Genomic DNA, 24,665 nt, shown 5'->3' with positions numbered 1-24,665 from the left:
TTTTGCACTTTGTAGGCCTACGTTACTGTGGATAAAAGCGTCTGCTTATTACTGGTGATTACAAAATGTTATGGCAAGAAAAAGGATGGGAAAGTGTGAAATTACAATAATCATCTGAAGAGAAAAACAATCCAAAGAATTTGCTTATTTGTGGAAAGCACAATGTCTGCTGCTCATACACAGAATTTTAGATCAATGCTGCACGTCATAGCATGAAAAACAATTTCCCCCTGCACACACCATTTGAGAGCAGGATATATTGCAATGATTATTGTGGATCAATGCTATAGTTCCATTTTCTGGCCACGACACTGTCAAACCCTCCCTTGGCGACCCAAAGATTTATTACAATGCAAGAAATTGTATATAATTCATGTAGATAAATGGCTGTGTAGTTGCCACATCACCTAACCTATATAGCACTCAGCACTGAAAGGGTGTAACAATACCCCAGTACTTTGGACTTACCAATCTCCTTGCCTAGTCCTGAATGCAGGATAGCCCCTGCTGAGGTGACCACAGCGCAGGTCTTGAAGCCGCTGTGGTCCTGCCATCTGTGGAGCCGCTCCAGAGGAAGGGGGGGCACCAGATGGGCCCAGCCCAGTGTGGAGAAGGGCTGCTCTGATCCGTCCACTGTCCTAAGCCTTGCCTGAGCCTTCAGTTGACACAGCAGCTCCTTTGCACTTTGTGCAGTCCTGCGGCGTCCCTTGTAGGCTACATGGTGCTTGTTGGCAGTAAGGTAGTCCTTCATGGCACGCTGCAGACGAGGGCTCAGCATACCGGCAGACACGCGGCCCCGCCACAACCGCTGTACCACCGATGCAGACTTGGAGAAGTAGTACTCCTCCAGGTCGGAGGAGTCTCCTCCTCCTGCCCTGCCACCTACCGCGGTCCTCCTGCCATTCCCCACCACTTCCCCTTCCTCCTCGTCCTCCTCTTCCTCTCCACCGTGATGACTCGCGGCTCTGTTCCGGTGCTCCATGGCGTGGGCGGCTCTCTCGCGGCTCTGTGTCACGGGGTCCGAATGAGAGCCCACATTCTCCGTGCCGAAGGAGGACCAGGCAGCCAAGCTCTGGGGGTCTAGGTAATCTGGGCGGCTGGCCTCCTGGCTGGCATACAGGCCATAGGGGCTCTGACTCCCCTCCAGGCTGGACTCCTGGGTGACGGGGCTGGCGGAGGGCTCCTGGTCTACAACAGCAGAGGCAGTGGTCAAGGCGGAGGGCAATTCGGGTCGGGAACCCATGATGGCGCGCTGCTGATGGGAGGCCTGTATGGAGGCCAGCCGTCGTGTGTCCGGGTGCTGGGAGAGGGTGGAGCCAGCAGAGGACAGGGGCTCATCCACACGAGCATCCAAGAAGTACGAGAGGAGGGCCAGGAAGAGGAGAGCCCAGGCCAGCATTCCCACCAGGATAAACCTCCGCCACTGCCTCATACTGGACTTCATCACCTCTCAGTCACATGTACTCCTTTTCAACTGGCCCTGCCTCCGCTCGCAGCCCTGCAGCCAAGACTTAGCCCAGAGGTCAGCCGGAAGGCCTGGAAAATGGAAAGGGCAGATACAGTATGGAACTCAAGTTAAAGCATAGTGATCAGAGATCAAACGAACATATGTGTAACAAATAAGCAGAAATTTAAAATAAATATGTCTGCGTCTTACAAAAGATTGACCTGAAATCATTATTTTATTTGTTGGTGTCCATGTGCCTTCTAGAATATAACAGGATCAGAAGTGCTGGTATAAATTATTGTAGAGTCAGCATGCACATAATGAACATGGGTGGAATTGTGAGCATGCATGCATAGTACTGTATGCATGCACTGACTCACACACTCACTATGCTCTACAATAACCTGCATGGCAGAGCAAGTACCGATTTAACAGTCCCAGTCATATAAATCAAAGCTCTTTGATATGGCTCTGAGACGTCAGACAGGCAACCACAAGCATCCCAACCCAAATCAAAAATCAGAAAATAGCCGAATTGATAAAAGACCTACTGTCTGTACAAACGAAATAAAAGAAAAAAGAAAAATCCTAGCAAGACACTTAACCCCACTTAACTGCTCCCTCCATGATGCATCATAATCATCTGAGCAGCCATCAAAAATTAAAATGAACACACTGAGAGAGAGAGAGAGAGAGAGAGAATAGACTGAGAGAGTCGGAATAGACTGAGAGAGTCTAGAGATCACTCGTTCACAAGCCATTTACCAATGGAGAAATTGTACGTCTCCTCAGGAACACGTTGCTATCTGAAAAGTTTTGAGACGGTAGATCGGCTATTTTCAGAATGAAAATTTACAATGGCTATAACTGTATAACAGGCCTTACTGTGCTGGTAAACCACAAAAAGAGAGATGAATGAGAGTAATAAAGGAGAACAATTTCTACATCATCTAATAATTATGTGTTCTTTTATTTTGGCTTTTAAATGTGGATACATTTCTCTAGAGGTTGACACAGCAGGCCAGTAGAGGCAATCGCCCTCTATTCCTATTTCCTAATTATGGTTCTCTTGTCTCTTGGCCTGTGTTTGTGGCTACATAGCCCAGCAATGTACCACGTCTAGTAGTGGGAGTGATCTCTGGGGCGCCTATGATCCTCCATACATCCAGAAACAGGACCCCCTGTCCTCCTGGGCCACACAAGGAGCCACGGCTCACCCAGTGACCCTGGGCAAGCCTGAGGAACACAGTAATTGGACCTGAGGGAGAACAAACGTACAGAGATTGCCCAAGAACGACAGATAGATACAATCAAACAAGCAAGCAAGCATACAGACACACAAACACACAAACACACACACACACACACACACACACACACACACACACACACACACACACACACACACACACACACACACACACAGAGCGAGCTGATAGAAGAATTTCCCCGATGGTTCAGTGTGTTTTGTGCTTTCAGTCTTAAAAGCCCTGAGGCTGGAGAGCTGAGTGTTAGGCTATAATCCTCTGTGTAGCAATTTGGACATGTTTGGACATCATTGGGGTCAAATGTCAAGCAGTGGAAATACACCATTTAACCCCTGGAAGTAGAAACCATGGGTCTGACTGCAGAATCCGTTGCAGCAATGAAACCAAACAGGCAAACACAGAAAGGAACCAACAAGCAACTGGCATCTATATGCACCACTGCATCACTGAACAACCCCCCCCCCCCCCCCCCGCTTGCACACAGCCAGCCCGCCCTCCTGCGCGCATGTGTGTGTGTGTGTGTGTGTGTGTGTGTGTGTGTGTGTGTGTGGAGGGCCATGAGCATATGGATGTGTGGTTGGTTTGCTTCACCTGGTAGCAATCAAGAGGATGTGCTTCGGCAATGGCGGTAAAACAACATAAATGTGTGGCACAGACGGAGAGGCTGCATTGCGGGACGAGAGCTGGTATTACAAGACATATTAACAAAGAAATACACAAAATAATCAAATAGACACATGGCCAGTTGGCCACTGCTGCCAAGGTTAAGTAACAAGAGTTAAGGGAACAGGTAGAAAGGAACAAATAGATTAAATGTAATGGATAATTTATACTTTGACGTACGATGTGCTCAACAAAAATAAACACATTTTAATTAATAATCTGTTATTTTTGGGTGAGCGCCAGGGTCGTGCAATGAGGTATAAATTAGGCTTAAAGAGCTCAAGAGAGATTGAGGGTAAATGGGCGGAGGGCATGTAAGAGTGATCTTTTAATAGGAAAGGGGAAGAGGGGATTGGTTAAATGTTAGCAGGCCCTTTGCCCCAACGAAGATAATTATGTGGTCTAACTTTTACATCCGAGAAAAATGAGAGTGAGTGTGTGAGCGGAAGTGCATGGGGAGAAAGTATATGGGGAAAGAGACAGGCAGATAGAGAGTGGGAGAAAACCATATTAAGCTGCGAGACATGCCTTGTCAGCACATCAGCCGTTTCCATCCTCAGAGCACCAAGGTGATTTATCTTCAGAGAAATAGGTTTCTCCCAAATATCCACAGCTTGTTGGGGCACAATGGTAACAACATTGAGATCGCAGTGCTGAAAGAAAGCATGCCAAGAAACTTGAAAAGGATCCTCGCAGGTAGTAGGCGAGGCCAACTATAGTCTATATTTTCTGCTATTTTCTTTTCACAAGTTGTGTTTCCAGAAAAAAAACCTGGTACGCAACTGTTGCGAGAATTTCTGCATGTCTGTGAGTGTTGGAGATCCCACTTTCTGGCAAAATGGTAGGACAGAGTGGCAGCGTGTTCCATGGCAGAGAAACAAACAGAAAGAGTCTAGTGCAAAACTATGTAATAAAAGTGTAGTCACTCTATAATTCATTGGCTTTAGAGAGCAGGTCTTCCTCTCCTCCACACAGACACGGAAACAGACACGCTTTCTTCAACTTTAATGTAACTATGGCTGACAATAACCACATTACAGCAATACCGTGGCCATGTGATGCCTATTGGAGAGTTGAGCTCATTGTCATCATTACGTCATTAATGATCCCACTAAACCGTTTCTCTTTCCAAGTTGTTCGCCTTCCACGATGTTACCATCTGGACTTTACCAGCCATGAGCATGTTTAAAATGTAGTTATTTCCAACACAGCAGCTTGAACAGAATGGTCCATGATGGCACAGAAGGGCTCTTGTCAGACCTTAAAAAGGTCACAGTAAAATGCATAGAGAAAAACAAAAGCAGTATTTGTTGGCCAACACCTAATCCAATAGTTTGAAGAACAGTGCCAAGTTTCTTGTGCACACTGCCAGTAAGTTAACTTAGTAGGCTACCTCCACTATTTTGTTACATATTTTTTTTTATATTTATCTTTAATTCTATATATAATGGAATAGGGTTGAAATTGGACTGTCTGAAACCGTGCCCAAATTTGGAACACATCATAGACAACTGATATCACAGCTGCCCAGTGGCCACATGGTCCAAATCCACATTGGCGCCTTTGACATTCCCATAGATCCAAAGATAATCACCGTCTTCAACAAGAAAACAAGAGTCTAAATGAGAGGGCAAGGTTAAATTGCATTCTTAGAAATATTATGCTTTGGTTGAAAATGATATCTGCCTTGCTAAAATGGTAAATGGTTTATATAGTGCCTGTCGGTGCAGAAATCTGGATGGGGACTGAGTCAAAAGTTTGAGACCAATAAGACAATTCAAAGTTTCAAGAAGAATGAGTGTTATAATTTGATATCAAATGGAGTTACAAAACTTACAATCAAAGCATCACAGCACAGAATCGGAATGACCAGCCAGTTTGAACTCAAAGGACACACTGACTGACTCAGGCTTAAATACCCTACTCATCAAAGGAAGCCCCTTCTGTTTACAGACATACCTAGCCAACACCTTTTCTCCTGCAACCCAACCACAAACTAGCATAGTAACAAAAGAAATGCAAATGTTCAGGAGCCAAGGAGTCTACAACAGATATAGCAAATGCTAAAAGAATGAGAGGAGTGTATTCCACTCAGACATAATTACATTAAACCATAATTATTTTCAAATGTTTACTTAATTTTCCAAATGACTTTGTCATGCCTTTATCCAAAGCGATTTACAATATGCATGGGAATACATTCCCCATCCGGTTATGCAATACCCATTGGCAGAATATCTCCATCTATCTGTCTGTGTCCCTATTATACCCATACAGTATATGGAGATTTCTGTATGTGTCCGTCTGTGTCCCTTTTATGCCCATATATGGAGTTCCTAAATGAAGTCATATTGATGATGACTTCAGGGTAGTCCCTAAATGGGAATTTGTGTTAAGATCCACTGCTCCAACCAACTTCCCAATCGCATCACTCCCTGGGGTCCTCCACGATACGCAAGCCAAGTTTGTACTTGATCGGTCGGGTGGTTCTCGAGATACTAACTCTGGTGAAACACTCACTCACTCAGAGAATTTCGTGAATTTATAGATAGATGACGACAGAGGAAACCATGCAAGGCACCAGTCAGCTCATTGGGAGCAGGTCAATGTCTTACTCAGTCAAAGGCACTTCGACATTAACCCAGAGGGAGAAAGGTATCGAACCGGGAAACTTTTAAACTTTTAACCACCTGACACACTGCTTAACCATATTATATCATTAATCATTCTCATTTTAAAATGATGACCTGACACATTTTAATTAAATTTCATCAAGGGGCAACTAAATGCTATGCAAAAATAACCGTTGCCGAGTCCTAACATGCCCTCCCCAACATCTCTTTGTGTATCTACAGTACAAGCACCACCAGTGGTGAAACAACTCCAGACACTATTCCAGTCCCTGGTAAGTGCTTAGCAGGCCCCTTGTGGGAATATGCCACTGCCACTTCTCGCTGGAAATTGTTCAATTCACTTAAATAAGCCCTGCTGAAGGACTGGAGTGGTGAGGACATGTTATAAATGCATCCCTCAAAGTCAGCCAGAAAAATGACTTAAATAAACCAACAGTGATTTCTGTAAGAACTGAGAGAACCTCTGGCTTTCGCTTAAAAAAGTATACAGTATTGAGTGCGAACTAGTAAACAAATACATGTAGGATGATGCCCTCTTTAACCCTGAAAAGCTAGCTGCCTTTTGTTCTAAAAGTTACAATTTATTGGTTTACAGAGTGTGAGTTATACGTATAAGGCCATTGAAGATGAAGGTACGTTGTTACATACAGCTATCAAAAAACAAGACACGGCAATAAACATAACAAAACAAAGACCATAGTGGCCTAGGATTGCTGAGAGTATTTTGTATTTCTGCTTGCTATGACAATGGGAGAAAACTGCACACATCCTCTCAAATAAAGCACAGGCCAACTGGTTTGTTCCTCATAAAATATTTAGATATCAAGAGTGGAGGTGCTATTCTACTTTAATATTCATCTTTCAGAACTTCATGCTTGTGGGACAAGTTACTACAGATCTATCACTGAGGAGACAAAACAGGAGTCCAATAACAGCGTGGCCTGGCTGGCCTCCATGTCTAATCTTCAGGTATCAATATACAGTATCTCATAATAAATGGCAGAATGCAGGATAAACCCTAGTGATTTTGGTGATCCCATGGCCTTTTTTCCAGCACCACCATTAGGCCAAAATCGAAAAAGCAAAACGGTAGATAACAATTCTGGCACTATTAATCATGCATGAACAATCCTGAACAATCATGAACAAGTGAAACACATTATCAAATTATCTAGCAGTGTGAAAAAGCATTCCCCCCCAACCTTCCAAGCAATTCCGCTTCCTACGTGTAAACCCATCTTACATACCAAGCTATTAGGCCCCCACCCCATCTTCCATACCCCCCGAGCCTACCCCCCAAACGATACCCCCATCTCCCAACCGACCCCGGCCACACACCCCCTTAACCCCCATCTTCCACACAGTTCCTACTTGAAGGCCCGCCCCCCCCCCCATACGTCTCCACCTTCCAAGCAGTTCCTACCTGTACAACCCCCCCCCCCCGCCCCCTCTGAAGTGCACCTAACAAATGAACAAACTCCGCAGAATTTATGGAATCTCAATACAACTGTCATTTAGGCTGAGGAATTGATTTCAGAACGTCTCGTTACCAGCTGTTAATCAGCCACTTAAGCATATTATTTCACTGTAGAACGAAGTCCACTGTAGAACGAAGTCAGCTGTCATCATATATCATGCAAGGAAAGGAAATTATCGGGTTGTGAAGATAAGAGACATGATCAATTTGAAGTAAAAACAGAGAGGAGCTGATTTACAAAAGATAACCGAGACCACAAGTAGAGTGGAAAGTCTAAGCCGAGTTGACAGTATGAAACGGAAATATGACATTCAGCCCCTTAAATGCACAGAAGCTTCCTCTCTTCCCCGTTTAATGAAGCCCTTGCTACAGCTTCACGCTGCTTCGGCCTCAGGGGGCACCAGGGTTATTACTGTCTAGAATTTCAGACAGACCTCTGTAATTATACTGTCGGCATATGAGTTCACTAAAGGTTTCCACTGGACCTCACATCACAGACAGTCCTTGCCGTGGAAACACGGCACCGATGTTAAGAATAGCTTGTAGACTGAATGGGTGGCTAGCTAAGTGCAAAGTCACGGGTTTCTGATGACAGCGTATTAACATGGGACTGTATCAGAGCTTGAACGCAATGTTGTTGTAGTTCTCCTGCTAGTGCTACTCCTGTGGTTTTGTTTCTCAGGGAGAAGATGGCGCAGGAAAAGGAAAATGAAGTTAGAAGGTTGATGATTGGATGGGGTGGGGGGCTGAAGAAAGATGCAGAAGCCCCATCTCTGTGACGGATGGATGGATTAACCCTCCTCCTTACTTCTCTCCCCCTGTGGGCTGAGCATTCAGGGGTTAAACCCTTCCCACGTTGCTCTGCCTAAACCTAATCCTGCCATGGCTCCACTCGTAACATTATGTCATGATGCAAACCTTCCTCAGCTCTCTCCCACTTTCACTACTCACCTTCCTCCTCCTCCTCCTCCTTCTCTGACTGTGACCTACATTCTATGCTCTGGTGGTTACACATACAGTGTGTGTGTGTGTGTGTGTGTGTGTGTGTGTGTGTGTGTGTGTGTGTGTGTGTGTGTGTGTGTGTGTGTGTGTGTGTGTGTGTGTGTGTGTGTGTGTGTGTGTGTGTGTGTGTGTCTAAAAGTCAGATCATGCGCTGAAAACATCTGCATGGGCAATGCATGTACAGTACATCATCTACATGCAGAGGCTGTACAAGAGCCACCCAGGCTGTTATTTGTTATATTAAAAATAAATTATTATTATTATGCTATTAGAATGGCAATTAAACATACTGGAATCACTTCACATTTAGTTAAAAACAAAAGGGCAGATTCAGACTGTCGTCCACAACCAGCAGTAATCACAATGAGAGAAAGAAAAATACAATAAAAAGAACCATCAACCAAGCATTCACACGGTTCAAATAGTTGTGCTAAAAATACACAGTAAATGAATAACTTGTTTTGGTTTCAGATCACACAGACAGAAGACATAAATAAGGTAAACAGGAATTTTAAGGGGCCCTGCATAAATAAAGGATGAATAAATAAGTAACTAACTAAATGAATAAATAAATAATAAATGAAAATGTGCCCACATGCACAAACACTCTCTCAGAAGGAACCCATTGTACATTAAAGAGCTAGACAGAATTTTCAAGTCACCCGTGAGGATATTCATAGCTATCCCCGATAATGGGAATTTATCACGACAAAATTAACATGACTTTTTATCGCGATAAAAGTCTTTAAATATTACATCCTCCCGTCCTTACCACTTGCACCTAGCACGTGGAGCAGAGGGGATAAAGCAGGCCATACAGATCCACAACTCATTTCAGCCATCCAACCGCCTGCCAATCAAACACTACTATAGAGCGTTGCACACACAGAGCCATGGGTGCTGCATGCATGCAGAACATAGCTGGGCCTGAACATAGCTCAGCATTTAAACCCACACACTGGTATAATTAGAGATGTACTAATTTAGCCCCTCCTTTGCAGAAAATATACAGCAGCTCAGTATGTACTGTACATGAGGACAGAAATAGAATAAGTTACTTGGGGAAATAATTTCTCTGTAACCCACTCTCTATTATATATGGTCATAACTTAAGTCATACAGCATAGATGCACAAAGGTATCAAGGGAGGGGGCGCAGTGTCATCTAAATTAGTAGGCTAGTCTTTGCAGACGTTAATATGATCAAATAGCAAAAAGTATGTATTTTATAAGTCTTTCATTGTGATACCACCTTGCTCTCTTGGTGTAGGATTAGGCAAAATTTGCGGTCATGCGACGAAGTACTACACGGTCAGACTAGAAAACGTCATTAAAGATTAAATGTCCTTGTTGAGGCAAATTAGGTTTGCCCTGTCCCCAGCTATCCTTCATCAACCTCGGAATGATTCTCTCAGCAGAGCAAAAAAAGGCCTAGTTTTCACAGTACTTATAAGCTCATTAATTTTGCTCTAAGGCAATGACGACTGCCTAATATTGCCAATAACAGCCAAAAGTCGTAGGGGAGCGGAAGACTCTCTCTCTCTCTCTCACACACACACACACACACACACACACATCTCTCACACACACACACACACACACACACACACACACACACACACACACACACACACACACACACACACACACACACACACACACACACACACACACACACACACACACACACACACACACACACACACACACACACACACACACACACACACACACCTGTGCTCCTGTCACCTTCCATCTGTTCTATGTGCTTCACACCTGATCCATAGCGTGGGGCAGAGACGGCTGGCGACAGAGCGACAGGGTCTGGAATGTACACACAGGCTCTCCCTCTCATTCTCTCACACAAACACACAAGGATTGTCCCTCTGCCTGTACTGTCCATGACAATCCCGCTCATCAAGCCAAAATAGTGAGTTGTCACCTGGTACCACACATGAGACACGCACACCTGGACCAACGGACCAATTTAGCCCCACTCCTCCCATCAGAGCACCATGTTAAGTATTCAGATACCCTGTAATTATGACTGCGGTGGACATGTTTCATTTAAAGCCAGCACAACCAAGACAGACCTAGAGTGAAAAAGCAAGACACAGCCAGAGAGAGTAATAGACAAGAGAAAGTAAGAGAAGACTATACGGGTAATACAACTAGAATAATCCATATATTATCTAAGACACAAAAGATAGAGAGGGACATTATTGTTGTTGGTTGTTTTTACTTCATTCCGTCAGTGTAACACTGGTGGTGATCAAAAGTCTGAGAGAGGAGAATCAGGCAAAGGGGTACTGTAGAGTGAGTCTTTCTATGAGCTAGATTATTATCATACTCATGTATTCTCTATGACAGTGGTTCCAAAACTTTTTAGCTCAAGAGACCCAAGAGAGAAATTTGATAAACCCGGGACCCAAACTAGTGAAAATAGCAGATCTACAAGCGTCGCTTCACACCGTGTTGTGAGCTTGTGGATCTACTATTTTCACTACTTCTTAAAACTTTTTTTTTAATGGAAATTATTTTCTTTTTTTTATGTCATACTTTTGAAAAATGTTGGAATTGTTTTTAATTGATGAAATGTTGTGACTTTTGATTTTAAAAAAAAAGATAGGAAATGAAAAAAGGGGATATTTACTCGCAACCCATAAAAATGTAACCCCCAGTGTTTATGAAACAGTGCTCTATGATAGTATGTATACATTTGTAAAAAGCCTAAGAGGTTGGGCTGTCACAATTACAAATTTAAGTTGACGATTCATTGTCACACAAATAATTGCACGATAATAAACGATTTAATTGTGTTGTGTTAATTCTTTATGTTACATTTTTGGCATTGAAAATTTGAAAGAATTAATACAATTTGAATTTCTGTTTGGTTTTTAGGCTTCATAATCACAAATTGCACAGGGCAGGTATGACACATTTAATAAATTTATACTTTAAAAAAAAGCACATCAAAATGATATACATATATGGCCGTGGACCCCCATATGAAAATATTTTGTGCCAGGGACAACCCCAGGTAGTCCGTGAAGGTGTTGCATGTGGTCCCCGACCATGCATTTAGTAATGCAAAATGTTTTTCTTCCACAGAACAGTGGACTGACTAAATGAACTGGTAATCTATGATGATGCGTCAATGTTGTCAGTTACTGGAAAGTCAGAGCTCAAGAAATTCAACAAAAAAGGGAGTTTGAATCTCAAGAAGGGGAAATGTACCGGATTGCCTCATTGAGTCATCATTATTAGGAAATGTGCCCATATAATCGCATGTGTCTGCTCACTCATACATAAGATACAAATCAGTATATCAGTTAACATGAGTTTAATGGAATGTTGGATAAAGTAAGAGAGAGAATGGAGTGGGATAGGAATAGATCAGTGGTTCTCAATCTTTTTTTGAGCTCTGTACCACTCGCATATTTCAATTAAATAATGCCTCGGCTTGATATAATTTGTTGCACGTAGTATTGTGCAACAAATTAAATCAAGCCATTAACAGTCATTATTTAATTTCAAGCTTTTTCTCCCACTCCACAAATATTTAATTAAAATATTTATAAAATAATATTTTCTTACATTTGATCACCTATTATTTAAACATATTAAACACCATTGGTTGAGAGACAGTGGGATGTATGGCCATGGATGCATAACAAGTGTTACCAAAGCACTAATCTTAACCCAACACAACAGTGGTCCCCAGGTTGATTTAGTCATTGGTGGTCCCTCGTTCACAATCAGTTGAAAACCCTTGCCATAGAGTATTTATTATTATTTTGTTCAGTAACAGGAGTCTCCATGTCCCTCTCTACAGCTCTTTAGTAAATAGAAAATGCATTTTCTAAGTGCCTTAACCTTTAACAAACAACTTTTTGTTTTAACTAAGAAATATCACTTACCATACAGTACCTTTAAGACTGACAGCCTTTACTTAAAGAGGCTACTGTCCCGGTCACCACGCGGACATAAACATTTTCAAAATAAACGTGCATAAGTCTGCAATATCCATTTGTTAAGACCAAGAATAAGGCTAATCTAGTGGACAAAGCAGGAGTGAGAATTGAATGCTTAATCAAAGAGCATACTAAAACCCTTTGCCATGCTCCAAATTGAATGCCAATAATATCTAACCATCCTGGGAAAGGACAGGAGACACCGAAGTTGAAACAAATTCAATTGGGCATAGTGGAATTGTCATGACCTTCAAAGCACTGCCTATATTCTGATAAATAACAAAGGGCAGCAGTTGTTAATGGCAGCCTTTAGCAGCACACAGCTTGCTTGAATTCAGACTGCCAACAGCAAGGTCCTGTGAAGGAAATGCGGCATTACATCTCCTATTATGGCCCATAAATACAGCTGGAAGTGCTGACACCCCCGGTGGAGCAGTACTTGACGTGAGGAAGTGAATGGAGTCCACTTAGAGGACACTTTGTCATCCATTCCCTTCCTTGAGGTTCTTTGGAGACAGTTATTGGATGAGTGCATGTACAGACAAACTTCAAAGACAACTAGCCCCTCCCTCCCAACTGCAGTGACCTCAGTCCTGTAGTTTTCGAACTACAAAAATGTTTGCCAAATTTAGAAATGTATGCTGCTTAAATGTCACTATGGTTATTATTTGTGTGTAGCACAAGAAATGGGGAAGAGTCTTAAAGCTGCAATCTGGTACTTTAATACGTACTTCACATATCATGTTTCAGCAGTAGTGGCTAGAGCTACCTGGTAAAGTGTGGGGTGGGGGGGGGGGGGGGTAAGTTGCCCCATTAAGATTTAAGAAGACACAAGGACACCAAATTACATCATTGACATTTGGTGTGCTACCTGACCCCAGGGTCTAAATTCTAAAAAGGAAGACCACCTTCAATTCAAACACTGCAGATGTGCAGATTTTATTCTACATCTACCATATTTATTAATTTAAAAGAATGTCCTGGATTGCAGCTTTAAGGTGCGACAAATAAGCAAGGGGTTGAAGGCAACCGACCTTTAAAAAGGAAAATGCAGTCAATACAAACACTCATACATGCTAACATGTGTGCCAAAATACCTAAACCTTTTTTTTTTTTTTTTTTTTTTATGTTTCATGCATCTGGTCAAAACATGATAATCTAAATGGGATAAAGCCGCCTTTGACTGGCCAGAGAGCAAGACTTAAGCTCTAGAGACATTTTCAGATGGCTTAACCTCCCTGTGATCTGTCTGATCTATGGACAGTGACACCTACTCCTAAGCTTGAAATCTGCCAACATGACAGACTACTACACAACCTACACCACACTGAACCTCTTTAACATCTCATACGCCGGTCAAACACCTAACATAAGGAGCGCAGCACAATAAGTCAGCCAAACGACATCCCCCTGGAGTGTCTAAGTGACATTCTCAGGAAGTTTATAACCTAAACCTGGTGTAGCAGGCTAATTACCTCTGACTTCCATGTGTTTCTCATGCAGCGTCCCGTCCTCTGCTGTGCCCGCAGACACAGCCAGGAGTGAGGAGCACAGCTGGTCTTGATGACTCCAGTGCTGCTCTTGAAGGCTGAGCTCATATAACTGCTGCTCTGCTCTGTTAGCCTGCATCTGAAATTACACCTTCACCTTCCCAGAGTGCCCTGCCCATGCGATCTTTCATTACTTTCTATCTGTCCATACCCAAACAGATAAAAATGAAATTCTAGCTCTAACATTAACCAACAGTAAAATTTAAGTCAGCTTTTTTTAAATGATTAAAAGAAAGACATAATGGCAATGATGAGTTTAGCTGAACATGATAGGTAACCAACCCTACAATCTCTCAAGGAGGCAGAGATGGTAATGCTTTAGAAGTGCTGCTACGGAGTACGGAATGCAACCGTTATGTCACATCTGTCCTTCACAGAACACAAACTCGGTATCCGCACTTGTAGGGCAGAGTAGTCTAACTGGGGTCATGGGAGAAAGTGGCCATTGCAGCAGGGCTAGGGGATGTCATTGTGAAGGAATATTGCATGTGATTGTGCACATATAACAATGCAGCCCCCACAACCACCACACTCCTGTAGCCATTCTACACAGCCAGAGTAGGCTGGATTCACTCCAATAAAACCACAGGTGCAGAGACACAGAAGTGCCAGTCCGAGTGTGGCAGCGATTAGGTAAAAACACAATGTGCAAAAACAATCATTTAGATGTGTGGAGAGTGTGTGTGTGTGTGTGTGTGTGTGTGTGTGTGTGTGTGTGTGTGTGTGTGTGTGTGTGTGTGTGTGTGTGTGTGTGTGTGTGTGTGTGTGTGTGTGTGTGTGTGTGTGTGTGTGTGAACTTGCACGTGGATAAGTCCCATGAATTGATTAGCCTACCACATCCTGACACCTATCCATGTGGACAATACTGGCAATGACTCAGCTACACTGGAAGACATTTAACAATTAAAGCTAAACGTTTTTGTTGTTACTTTAATGGTAGCCACTATGCCATGATCAGTAATCCTACATGCTTTGGTTATTAACATTGTATATTATGTTGAAAAAACATTTTGCAACACTGCAGGGAAATAGTACACATACACATTATACTATAACCATATCTGCATATATGTGTCATAATAACTACATTCAAATACAATCCTCTTCCAAAAACAGGGAACAGTCTCCACGTGGCCTCACAAATAGGCTACATAAAGAAAGACACATACAATGCAAAATAGGGTACCATTGTGTACTAATGGCCTGTTTTAGTACGCGTGCGCGCACACGCACACACACACACACACACACACACACACACACACACACACACACACACACACACACACACACAGTGTGAGTGTCAGTTCCTATCCTCCTAACCTACTCCTCTTGAAGGTTTAAGTTATTATTTTAACATGTCTTTATTGCTTTGTTGTTGCGTTAACTGCTCCATGTGATAACTGGTGCTGCTGTCTTGAAGAACACTCGGTTCTAACTCCTCCAAGAAAAGAAAAAAACATTCTTGTCTTTTCTTAAAACAGTCTTCCTCAAATGCGTGGTGAAGATCGGGATCGCAAGTGTTTAATTCACCTGCTTCCCTATTATGGTGATTGATTGTATCTAATTAATGTCTCCAGAAATAGAGTCGATTCCAGTTCTAAAAGTAACAGCGTATGAATGTAGTGGGGTGAATTTGTTTTACGCAGTCTCACATTACCTGCAAATAAACTCACAAAAAAAGAAACGCTTTCTGGTTGCAAGAGTCGCCACAAATCATCGTTTGATAACAACAGAACACACCACTGACCACTACAGTCTATGGCAGGGGTCTTCAACATTTTTCAGCCCAAGGACCCTCTAGCTGAGAGAGGACCCCCCACTACATATTGTATACAACGTCTGGAGCACTGGATAGGTTTGTCAGGCATGGCCCTGTCTTCGTTTTACTCTTACCTAACAGGCAGAAGCCATTTTGTCAATCAAGCTTTATTGTTCTCCCTGCATATACTGCCGCTGGGAGAACGTATTACCGATCTCGGAATCAATTTCAATTTCTATGCTGATGATACCCAGCTATATCTTTCTGTAGCTCCAGACGACCCCTATGCTCTAGATCTGTTGTTGACCTGTCTGTCCAGCATCAAATAGGCTACTGGATAAGTGAGAACTTTCTTAAGCTAAATGAGGATAAGACAGAAGTTCTCATAATTGGTTCTAGTGAGCAGAGAGAATCAATAATAAGTAGACTGTAACCTGACTGTAGAAAGTAACAGTAAAGTTTGAAGTTACAGTATAGAACCTGGGGGTTATTGTTGATTCTGTATTGAATTTTAATACACAGTATTACACACATTAATCTTGTTACCAAGATTGCCTGCTTTGATCTTAGAAGTATTGTACAAATTAGAGCCTATCTGTCGTTGGACGATGCAAAAACCCTGATCCACGCTTTTGTTTTCTCTCGGCTTTAAAGCACAGCTAAATACCTATTTCTTCACTCTTGCTTTTAGTTGATTTTTAAATCTCTGTGTTGTTATTCATGTCCTCACAGTGTCGCCTGATTCATAACCTTTTTTGCTTTTATTTTAATGTTGTTTCATGCTTTTGCTTTATTGTTAAATTAGTAGTACTTTTTCTGTAATTGTATTCTTGCTCTGTAAAGCACTTTGAGCTGCATTTCATGTCATGAAAGGTGCTATACAAATAAAGTTTATTATTATTACATATTGTTTCAAATAGTGTTGCAGATTAAACTTTTTCATAGATTTCATATAACTTTGACGTATGATCTTTTCTATTAATATGTTGTTTAATGTTAATGTGTATTTTCAGACAGTTAACCCTTTAAACCCTCAGTATTAAATACTGAGGTCAAGTTGACTAAACTTTAGACCGTTGGCTGTACTTGGTCTGCTCTTTTCCCCTCTACACAACTCTCCGAAAATAGCCGAGCTTATAGATCTGATTTTCGGCTAATGTTCCCCATCACACAAAGATTTGGTGGACCCCCTGGAGTTACTCTGAGGACCCCCTGTTGAAGACCCCTGGCCTGCTCTATGGATTTATGTCTAATCTCACCCACACTCCATTCCACTCTTGCTGGCTGTGTGTGATTGCCAGGCACAGTGTGAGGCAGCAGTGTGGGATTTGGGTATAAGATGTAAATGGAAAAAATGACGATGACTGAACATACTTTCCTAAATTGTAGAACTGTAGTAGCCTATATAGCTCCCCTGTCCCAGTGACCATGCGCTATTGGTTGAACTGATTTAAAAGGCAACCTATTAAAAAAGCACAGATTTCCAAGATAGGCTACATACAACGGCCTTGAACGTGGTCTAGCTTTGACCATAGAGGAGGCAGGATTAGGCTAATTCAAATGTGTTAAACTGTCTGCTTTAAATTGCACGTCTGTTTCACTTACAGCAATTAAATTACTTATTTACTGGCTGCCTTTTCCAATTTCCACCAATATAACTGATGGCTCTGAACCTCGCTCTACCGCAGCGAGATGGCCAATCGAAATTCAAATTGACATCGACAATCACAATACATTACATGTAATCTTGAAGTAATATTATTAAGGTTAATATATGTTTTTGTATTAATAGTATGAAACCTATAATTCATTTCAACCCGTATTTATATATGAACAAATACATCGTCAGCAGTGGTAATCTATATAGGCTACCATATACGCATCATCTCATTTGCTCCTATATTATGTCCTGGACGCTGTTCTGTTCTGTTCGCACAAAGCAAAGCGCCCAACTGAAGCGTGAGGTTCAGTGTTGCCAGCTTTTGAGAGAGAACCAAGCAACCAGGTCTTTAAAAACAAGCCCAAAAGAAGCGTCTAGGCTACATCCCTTTGAAAATAGCCAATCTGAGCTTGTAGATCTGCTATTTTCCAAAAATTGGGAGAATTCTGAATATTTTTTAAACATTTTAACAACACAAATCTTGTATGGGGGTTCCTGGCAGAACATAATTTCAGATGGGGTCCGCAGACAAATACATCATTTTTTGGGGGTCCTTGACTTGAAAATGTTTAGAGAAACAATGGTTTAAACAACATTAGGAAACAAGCCCAAATAAGCAACTAACACTTTAGAAACAAGCCCCAAAAAAACGCAACCCGCAACACAACCAATATTTAACAAGCAACTTCACAGAAAACAAGCCCAAAGTCGCTTATAATAAGCGGACATGGCAACACTGAGATCTGCTTGGGAAAATCCTGCAGAAAAGGCGAACAACGCCTTACCTAAAAGATGTTCCCGTCTCCATGATCGCACGCTATTCGGTAGTCCATGGTCATCTCTTTATTATGATTCTCCTCGGTGTAGAAACGGCGTGCGAGATGCACGCCTCCGTTCGCAATTCAAAGCGCACACCATTCAGCAGCACGTCTCTGTGTCGTCTGTCTGTCACATTGTTGCCAGCCTTTTCTTCTTGCCTCCACATCTGAGATGAGGGGGTGGAGCTACGAGGGCTTTCTTCTTGCTCGTGAGAAGCCGGCCGAGGTGACAGTCAAAGTCAAGTAGCCATCCTACACTACACTTTGTAAAAACTTCTGCAAATAAAATGGTGGATAACAATTTTCACCGACATCAGCACAAGTTTGTTTGATTCAGATTGGCTTATGATGGACTGGATATTTTTTTTAGCTAAAGTCATATGATCAGGTTGTACTTGGTAGGCGTGTGTGTGTGTGTGTGTGTGTGTGTGTGTGTGTGTGTGTGTGTGTGTGTGTCGCGCGCGCGCACACACGCACACACACACACACACACACACACACACACACACACACACACACACACACACACACACACACAGGCACATAATACAATTTGAATGCTTTATTTTATTTGAATCCACCTACAGCTATTGCTGATGTGCTAGTTAGGCTATATTGGTTGAAGGATTCAAATTGTGTGTGTGTGTGTGTGTGTGTGTGTGTGTGTGTGGGGCTCATGAGGGGGGGGGGGGGGGTTATAATGACAATAACACCAAAAATTGGTGGCATTATCTTGTTGAGGAATGCCTCAAGACCATGGAGACATCTTTGGTTTAAATATGGTGTGTTAAATCACTGCAGTATACTTTCCCAGGGCATTTTCAAAGACTAAAATAATTCTTGTTTACATTTCACAACTTTCGAAAGCCACAGTACAGTATGTGTGTTTGGCAATTATTCCTATTTATTGCAGGTGTAAAACTGAAATGTGTTAAATTTTTTATTTTATAGATAGAGGAGCATAAACATGATTTGGTAAAACACTTCAATACATTGCAGTGTTTGGTCATGTGTATCTCAGAGGTACAGGACATATAACCACTGTAACGCAGATTTAGTTTGTGTAAGAATAGCATTTATTTCTGAGTCTGTGAAATCCATCGACTGGACTGACATATCCCACTAGGATATGTGTGCTTGGAAGTCATACTGTGGCATAGTTTGCAGTGAAGGTATATAGGCCTACTGTACAGTATGCTTGTGAGTGAGTGAGTGAGTGAGTGAGTGAGTGAGTGAGGGGGGGGGGGGTAGATAGTTTGTGTTGGCCCTATTTGTCTAAGCTCACTAATGTACAAATGTTTAGCCTCTGCTCTGCCTCCAGCATGCGGTTTTGTGCTGTACAGTGATCCGTCAATGCAATGAGGACTGTGTGTTTGCGCGTTGCTCTCTTAATTGCCTCATCAGTAAATGTCAAACGTTCAAATGGCTCTGCCGTCCAGATTTATTTATTCATTTGTGCTTCATCAAGCACTGCTGCTTCATGGTGCAATCACAGTTCCACAGCCGAATATGCCTGTGAATAATAAATCATAGCACAAAGAGAGCTAGCTACCTGTCTATGGAATATACGACCACTCGAAAGTCTACTCTTATTATAGCAATACAAAGTGACCCCCGTGACGCTGAAGGATATACTCATATAGGCTAGTCAGCACACAGGTACACAGTCACACATACAAACACACTGTTAAGAAGGTCAACACGGATGCTCAGAATATATTGTAAGTTTACTTCCAAACAATCTGACCAATGCATGCTCACCCACTATTGAGACACTCACAGCGCCCTTGGTGGCAGATGAGTCACACTCAGTCACCAGTAGACCTTTGTCACTCAGCATGTGTGCAGAATTCACTCCCTCCCAGATGACTGAAAGCCGGTGAGTGTGCGTGGGCTCGGGATAGCCACTGGGTAATGTGTTATGACTTTTGTACTGAAACGTCTCCTTCAGTTCGCCCCTACAGCCCCCTTCGGATCAGCAGCCGTGGCTGGACACCTGAAACAGGTGCTTATCATCTCATCCAGTTATGCCAGAGTCTATGTACAGCACAGAATGTCAGTCAGCAACATTTCATACCACCGCCTTTGGTCTAGGCTTGGATTACAGTGTGATGAGAGAGAAAGAGAATGTGCACGTTTGAATGAGAAACTGTGCTTAGGCATGTGCTGTGCATATGTGCTGATCAAGAGAGTGCATGTACCTCACGTACTGTAATGTGAATTTCCTTTGTTTTACTTGAAAGATCGTTCCATCCTTTGACTGATCATAGCAGCTGCCATATACTGTATATGAGCAGTATGTCATTCCTTTCTGTACCATCAAAAAGATCCCCCCTACCTTGCTATGTGACTTTTGTATAGATTCAAATCTTAGCTGAAGTCTCCATTCTAGGAGTTAAACTTGTTCACTCCCAGTTTTACAGGTTGTGAATGTGATGCATTGACATATATATAACAGCCCCTGCTGTTTTGTCTATATTTACTTTCTCCGTGTTTTTGTTTGTAGGTAGAATCTCTTCTATGACCTCTCTGCCAGCAAAAGCACCATCACTGCTCCTGTCATCATAATCATCACGCTCTATCAAGGTTTTTAACGGTTTGATTGAGATTAATCTAGAGAGCGTATCAAGCATTCTACCACAGTTCAAATGTTATCTGAACATCTGGTAATCTCTCTGAACAAACCCAGTTTGTTGTTCCTTGCGTCTCTAATCATGGTCATTAGAAACCCGAAAGAGTATGACGGTTTCCATGGAGATGGCGATTGTCTGAGGTCTTAAATGTCCCGCTCATTTAGTCCCATCTGTTTGTCCTCGTTACAATGCCCCTACTGATTAAATTTGATTATAGGATTGATTATATGAGTTAACACATCATGAAACCTCTGTAGTGCTTGGTTTAAGCTGATGAAATACCTGTTCAGGCTCCTGGGGTTTTTTAATGAGGGGTTCAGTGATGTCATGGAATTCTGGATCAATCATGATGTTGAGGCAAGCAGAGTCAGAGACAGTTGAGTAATTCCAAGATAGACATTTATTACACAAGCTCCTGGGAGAAGTACATGAAACACACAGGTCAATGGTCAAGTATAGCCAAAAGCAGAGATCAGACCATACATAGACTAGACAGAGCACAGGTCTCCACCAGGTCAGGTCGGTTATTGTGGCCTCCCGGTGGCGCTATAACAGGCCGATCTGAAGAATTCGGGGAAGAGGTTCTGCTCTGGCATCCAGGGAGTGAGTGCACAGTTTTGCTGTGATCGGGCCAACGGTGCTGGAGATTAGCTGCTCGCAGACAGACGGACACACACACACGGACACAGACACATGGACGGACGGACAGGGTGCCAAACATAGTCTCGGCCATGCCTTCGGCCTGGCGGAGAGGAGAGCATGTGTAAATATAAGCTCAGCTGTACTAAATGAATATCAGGCCTGCATGAGGTGATAACACATTATTAACACTATTTGGTTTATCTCCAGAAGGCAGAAGCACGGCATTGGAAACCTATTAGTAAACTATATGCATTATTATCGCTAATAGGGAAAAAAAGATAAGTAGTTCATTCTTTCCGAGTTTTGAGGTGGCCCACACAATAAATGTGTGTGAAGTGTTACTAACCAATTAATCTGCTCTAACTAACATATATTTGCAAGAGTCAATGTGACTCTTTGTCTTATATGATGGATTTTATGGATTTTATATGATGTGTTTTTAAGCAGAGGCAAAGCTCAGGAACCCTGGGTATATTTCCTATTAGCATGCAACTGAAAACACATTCATAAGCTTTTAGATTTGTACTTGTGATGGCTGTGTGATTGGAAACAGAGTGCAAGCCTTCCCTTGACCGTAGTGAATTAGTTTGTCAACCTTTTTGTTTTGTTACATTTATTCTACAGTACCTTTTACCTTCATGAAATGCAATTCTGACAAAATGTCTGTAAGTCAGCCCCTTGCATGCTCTATTCTCTTTCCACCCGACAAGGTAAATCAACTGACCATTAATATAGCTTTTTATTGATTGTGAAAATGTGTGATAGGGTTTCCTGGCTGTATATACTACATACTGTAAACTGTTGTATACTGTAGACACCCCTTTAACACCATACTGTGTGCAAATGAAGTATGCAGTGTGGTGTGAATAAGCTGTCCCATGTCATATGTACTAAAAGAACAGCAGTCACACTTTTAGAGAACCCCTGATGGAGGCCATCTTTTCTCTCTCACCCAGTTGGCTGGCTGCTATTTCCTCCTTGATGCCATGTTTTCACACTCTGGATTTTGTCACTTTGCTGGTGTTTTCACACCAATGGTGTGTGTGGACTTCCTGAGGTTCCCCCAACTTTCTTGACATGCTGCCTGTCACTGAATTTCTGGGACACGCATCCCTCAAATCCCTCTACACTACCAGAGTGACAGTCAATATTGCTTCTGCATTTGTGACTTTTGTCCCAAAACACTCTCTCTCCTCTCTTCCCTGTTTCTTTTTCTTGTTTATCCCTTTCATATCCTCATTAAATAATAATAACATGTTTTCCTGTGCAACCCCCCCTCTCACACACACACACACACACACACACACACACACACACACACACACACACACACACACATCCTCTTGTATGTACGTTGCTGTACATTGTGAGGTCACAATCGTTACCATTAGTTATAAGATTTCAGTTTGACAGTATAATTTCTGGAATGACTTGAACATTCTGTGTGCCCTTATCCCATGACAAGTATGTTAAATCTCTAGTTATCCCTTTGATATCCTGCCCCCCTTCCGTCTCGCCATCTTCTTATACTTCAGTAATCATTATCTGACTGCCGTAAGCTAGATGTAATACCTTCAACAATTACATATTGTTTATAAGATAAGCCTTGTTGAGCTAACTGAGATTATTCTATGAAACCCTCCAAATCCATTATAATATGAATCATGGGGGGTGGGGGTGTAGGGAGTAGTGTATATACCTCAGTTCTGCTATTTCTTCAGAACAACCACTCACAATTGTACAGTAAATGTACAGTAAGCTTTGTCAGTGAAAACATACAGCAGCTTATCTGGTGTTACTCAGAGCCCATACTGTACGCTCATCACTCTCTATTTTCCTCCTTCTCCTTTGTACTTACTGGTGGAGACAAGCATGCGGGGGAGGGGGGGGGGGTGGTGGTTTAAAAGCAAGTCCATCCTCAGGCAGGCAGGGCTCTGCCTGGTCCTCTGTTAGCAGCTTTGGCGTATTCGCCTGGCACTAGCTTGGAACTAGGTTGTTGCTATGGTGATAGAACACTTGATGGACAGGTCTGTGTATGATCACTGGCCCTCTGTGAGCCCTGCCTCCCTCGCCCAGCATCCCATTTCGATGCCAAACCATTTGCATTTCTGCCACTCTAACTAAAATACATTCATATGTATCATACAAGTACACAGTTGACTATATACGCATACTGCATGTACACAAAGCTACATAGCTACTGTACATACAAACTGCACATATATACATACATACATACATACATACATACATACACACATACACACATACACACATACATACATACATACATACATACATACATACATACATACATACATACATACATACATACATACATACATACATACATACATACATACATACATAGATAATGAATATACATATTCATAAAAGTTCAGATTTATATAAATATTATAAGCCTACTGTGGTGCTGTGCCGTGACAAAAACACAGCATGTCATGCACTATCTGTTCTGCTCTGTAGATAGTGCATGTGTGGATCACATGTCCTGTATCTGTGGAAATGAAACGATTGCACACTGACAAAGTTTTCATGGCATGCAAGGCAGAAGACATTTCCTCCATATGGATCACATGCCGACACAGTAGATTATATGCTTGTGCATATAGCATAAGTGACAAACCTATGCTGTTTTCACTACTGATGAGCATAAAATGCATGCATTATTACTATTAGTGTGGTTGCCCCGAAGGGCAACAGACTATTACTTTGTTGTTTATTTCTAGAGCAACCCCATCAGTTTTGGCGGCACACACTTGAGCCATATGTCAAATCGACCGGCTTCATCGGGAATCGTGTGCTTCCATTTTGCTTAGGGATGCACCGATATATCGGCCATGTATCAGCATCGGCCGATATTTGCCGTTATTGGTCAATATCGGTATCGGCAAATAAAGCTGACAATAACCGATGGCAGTAGATGATATTTATCTGTTGTTGATAAGCATCCATTTTGCGCTGGCTATGTTGGTGTATTGGTTATCTGTAGCCTACCAAGCTGTAGATTCTGAACAGCTATTTCTTATAATGAAGATTTATTTGTTTCCCTGGCACAAAAGGGGGAAATAATAATACCAAAAACAAAAAAATATCGGTATCAGTATCGGCTATCG

The 24,665-nt window shown here is 42.2% G+C and overlaps 1 protein-coding gene across 3 annotated transcripts in view; it reads right to left on the bottom strand.

Moving 5' to 3' along the window:
- Positions 1 to 18,372, bottom strand: part of st6gal2a (ST6 beta-galactosamide alpha-2,6-sialyltranferase 2a) — a 40,855-nt gene extending 22,483 nt beyond the window's left edge. The window contains exons 1-3 of one of the 3 annotated variants that reach the window (XM_084085316.1): positions 18,221 to 18,372; positions 2,562 to 2,705; positions 469 to 1,536 (exon numbers count right to left, since the gene is read on the bottom strand). In XM_084085316.1, coding sequence (XP_083941442.1) covers positions 469 to 1,444 — 976 coding nt within the window. In that variant the 5' untranslated portion in view covers positions 1,445 to 1,536; positions 2,562 to 2,705; positions 18,221 to 18,372. Of the gene's footprint in view, positions 1 to 468; positions 1,537 to 2,561; positions 2,706 to 10,223; positions 10,334 to 18,220 lie in introns of those variants that run through there. The other 2 variants (XM_084085317.1, XM_084085315.1) reach the window with 2 other exon arrangements.
- Between the last annotated feature and the right edge of the window lie 6,293 nt (positions 18,373 to 24,665).

This window comes from Gymnoscopelus microlampas (genome assembly GCF_963454915.1).
Source record: "Gymnoscopelus microlampas genome assembly, chromosome: 17".
Classification (NCBI taxonomy): domain Eukaryota; kingdom Metazoa; phylum Chordata; class Actinopteri; order Myctophiformes; family Myctophidae; genus Gymnoscopelus; species Gymnoscopelus microlampas.
The sequence above is the reverse complement of the archived record's forward strand: the minus strand, read 5'-3'. Positions and strand labels throughout refer to the sequence as shown.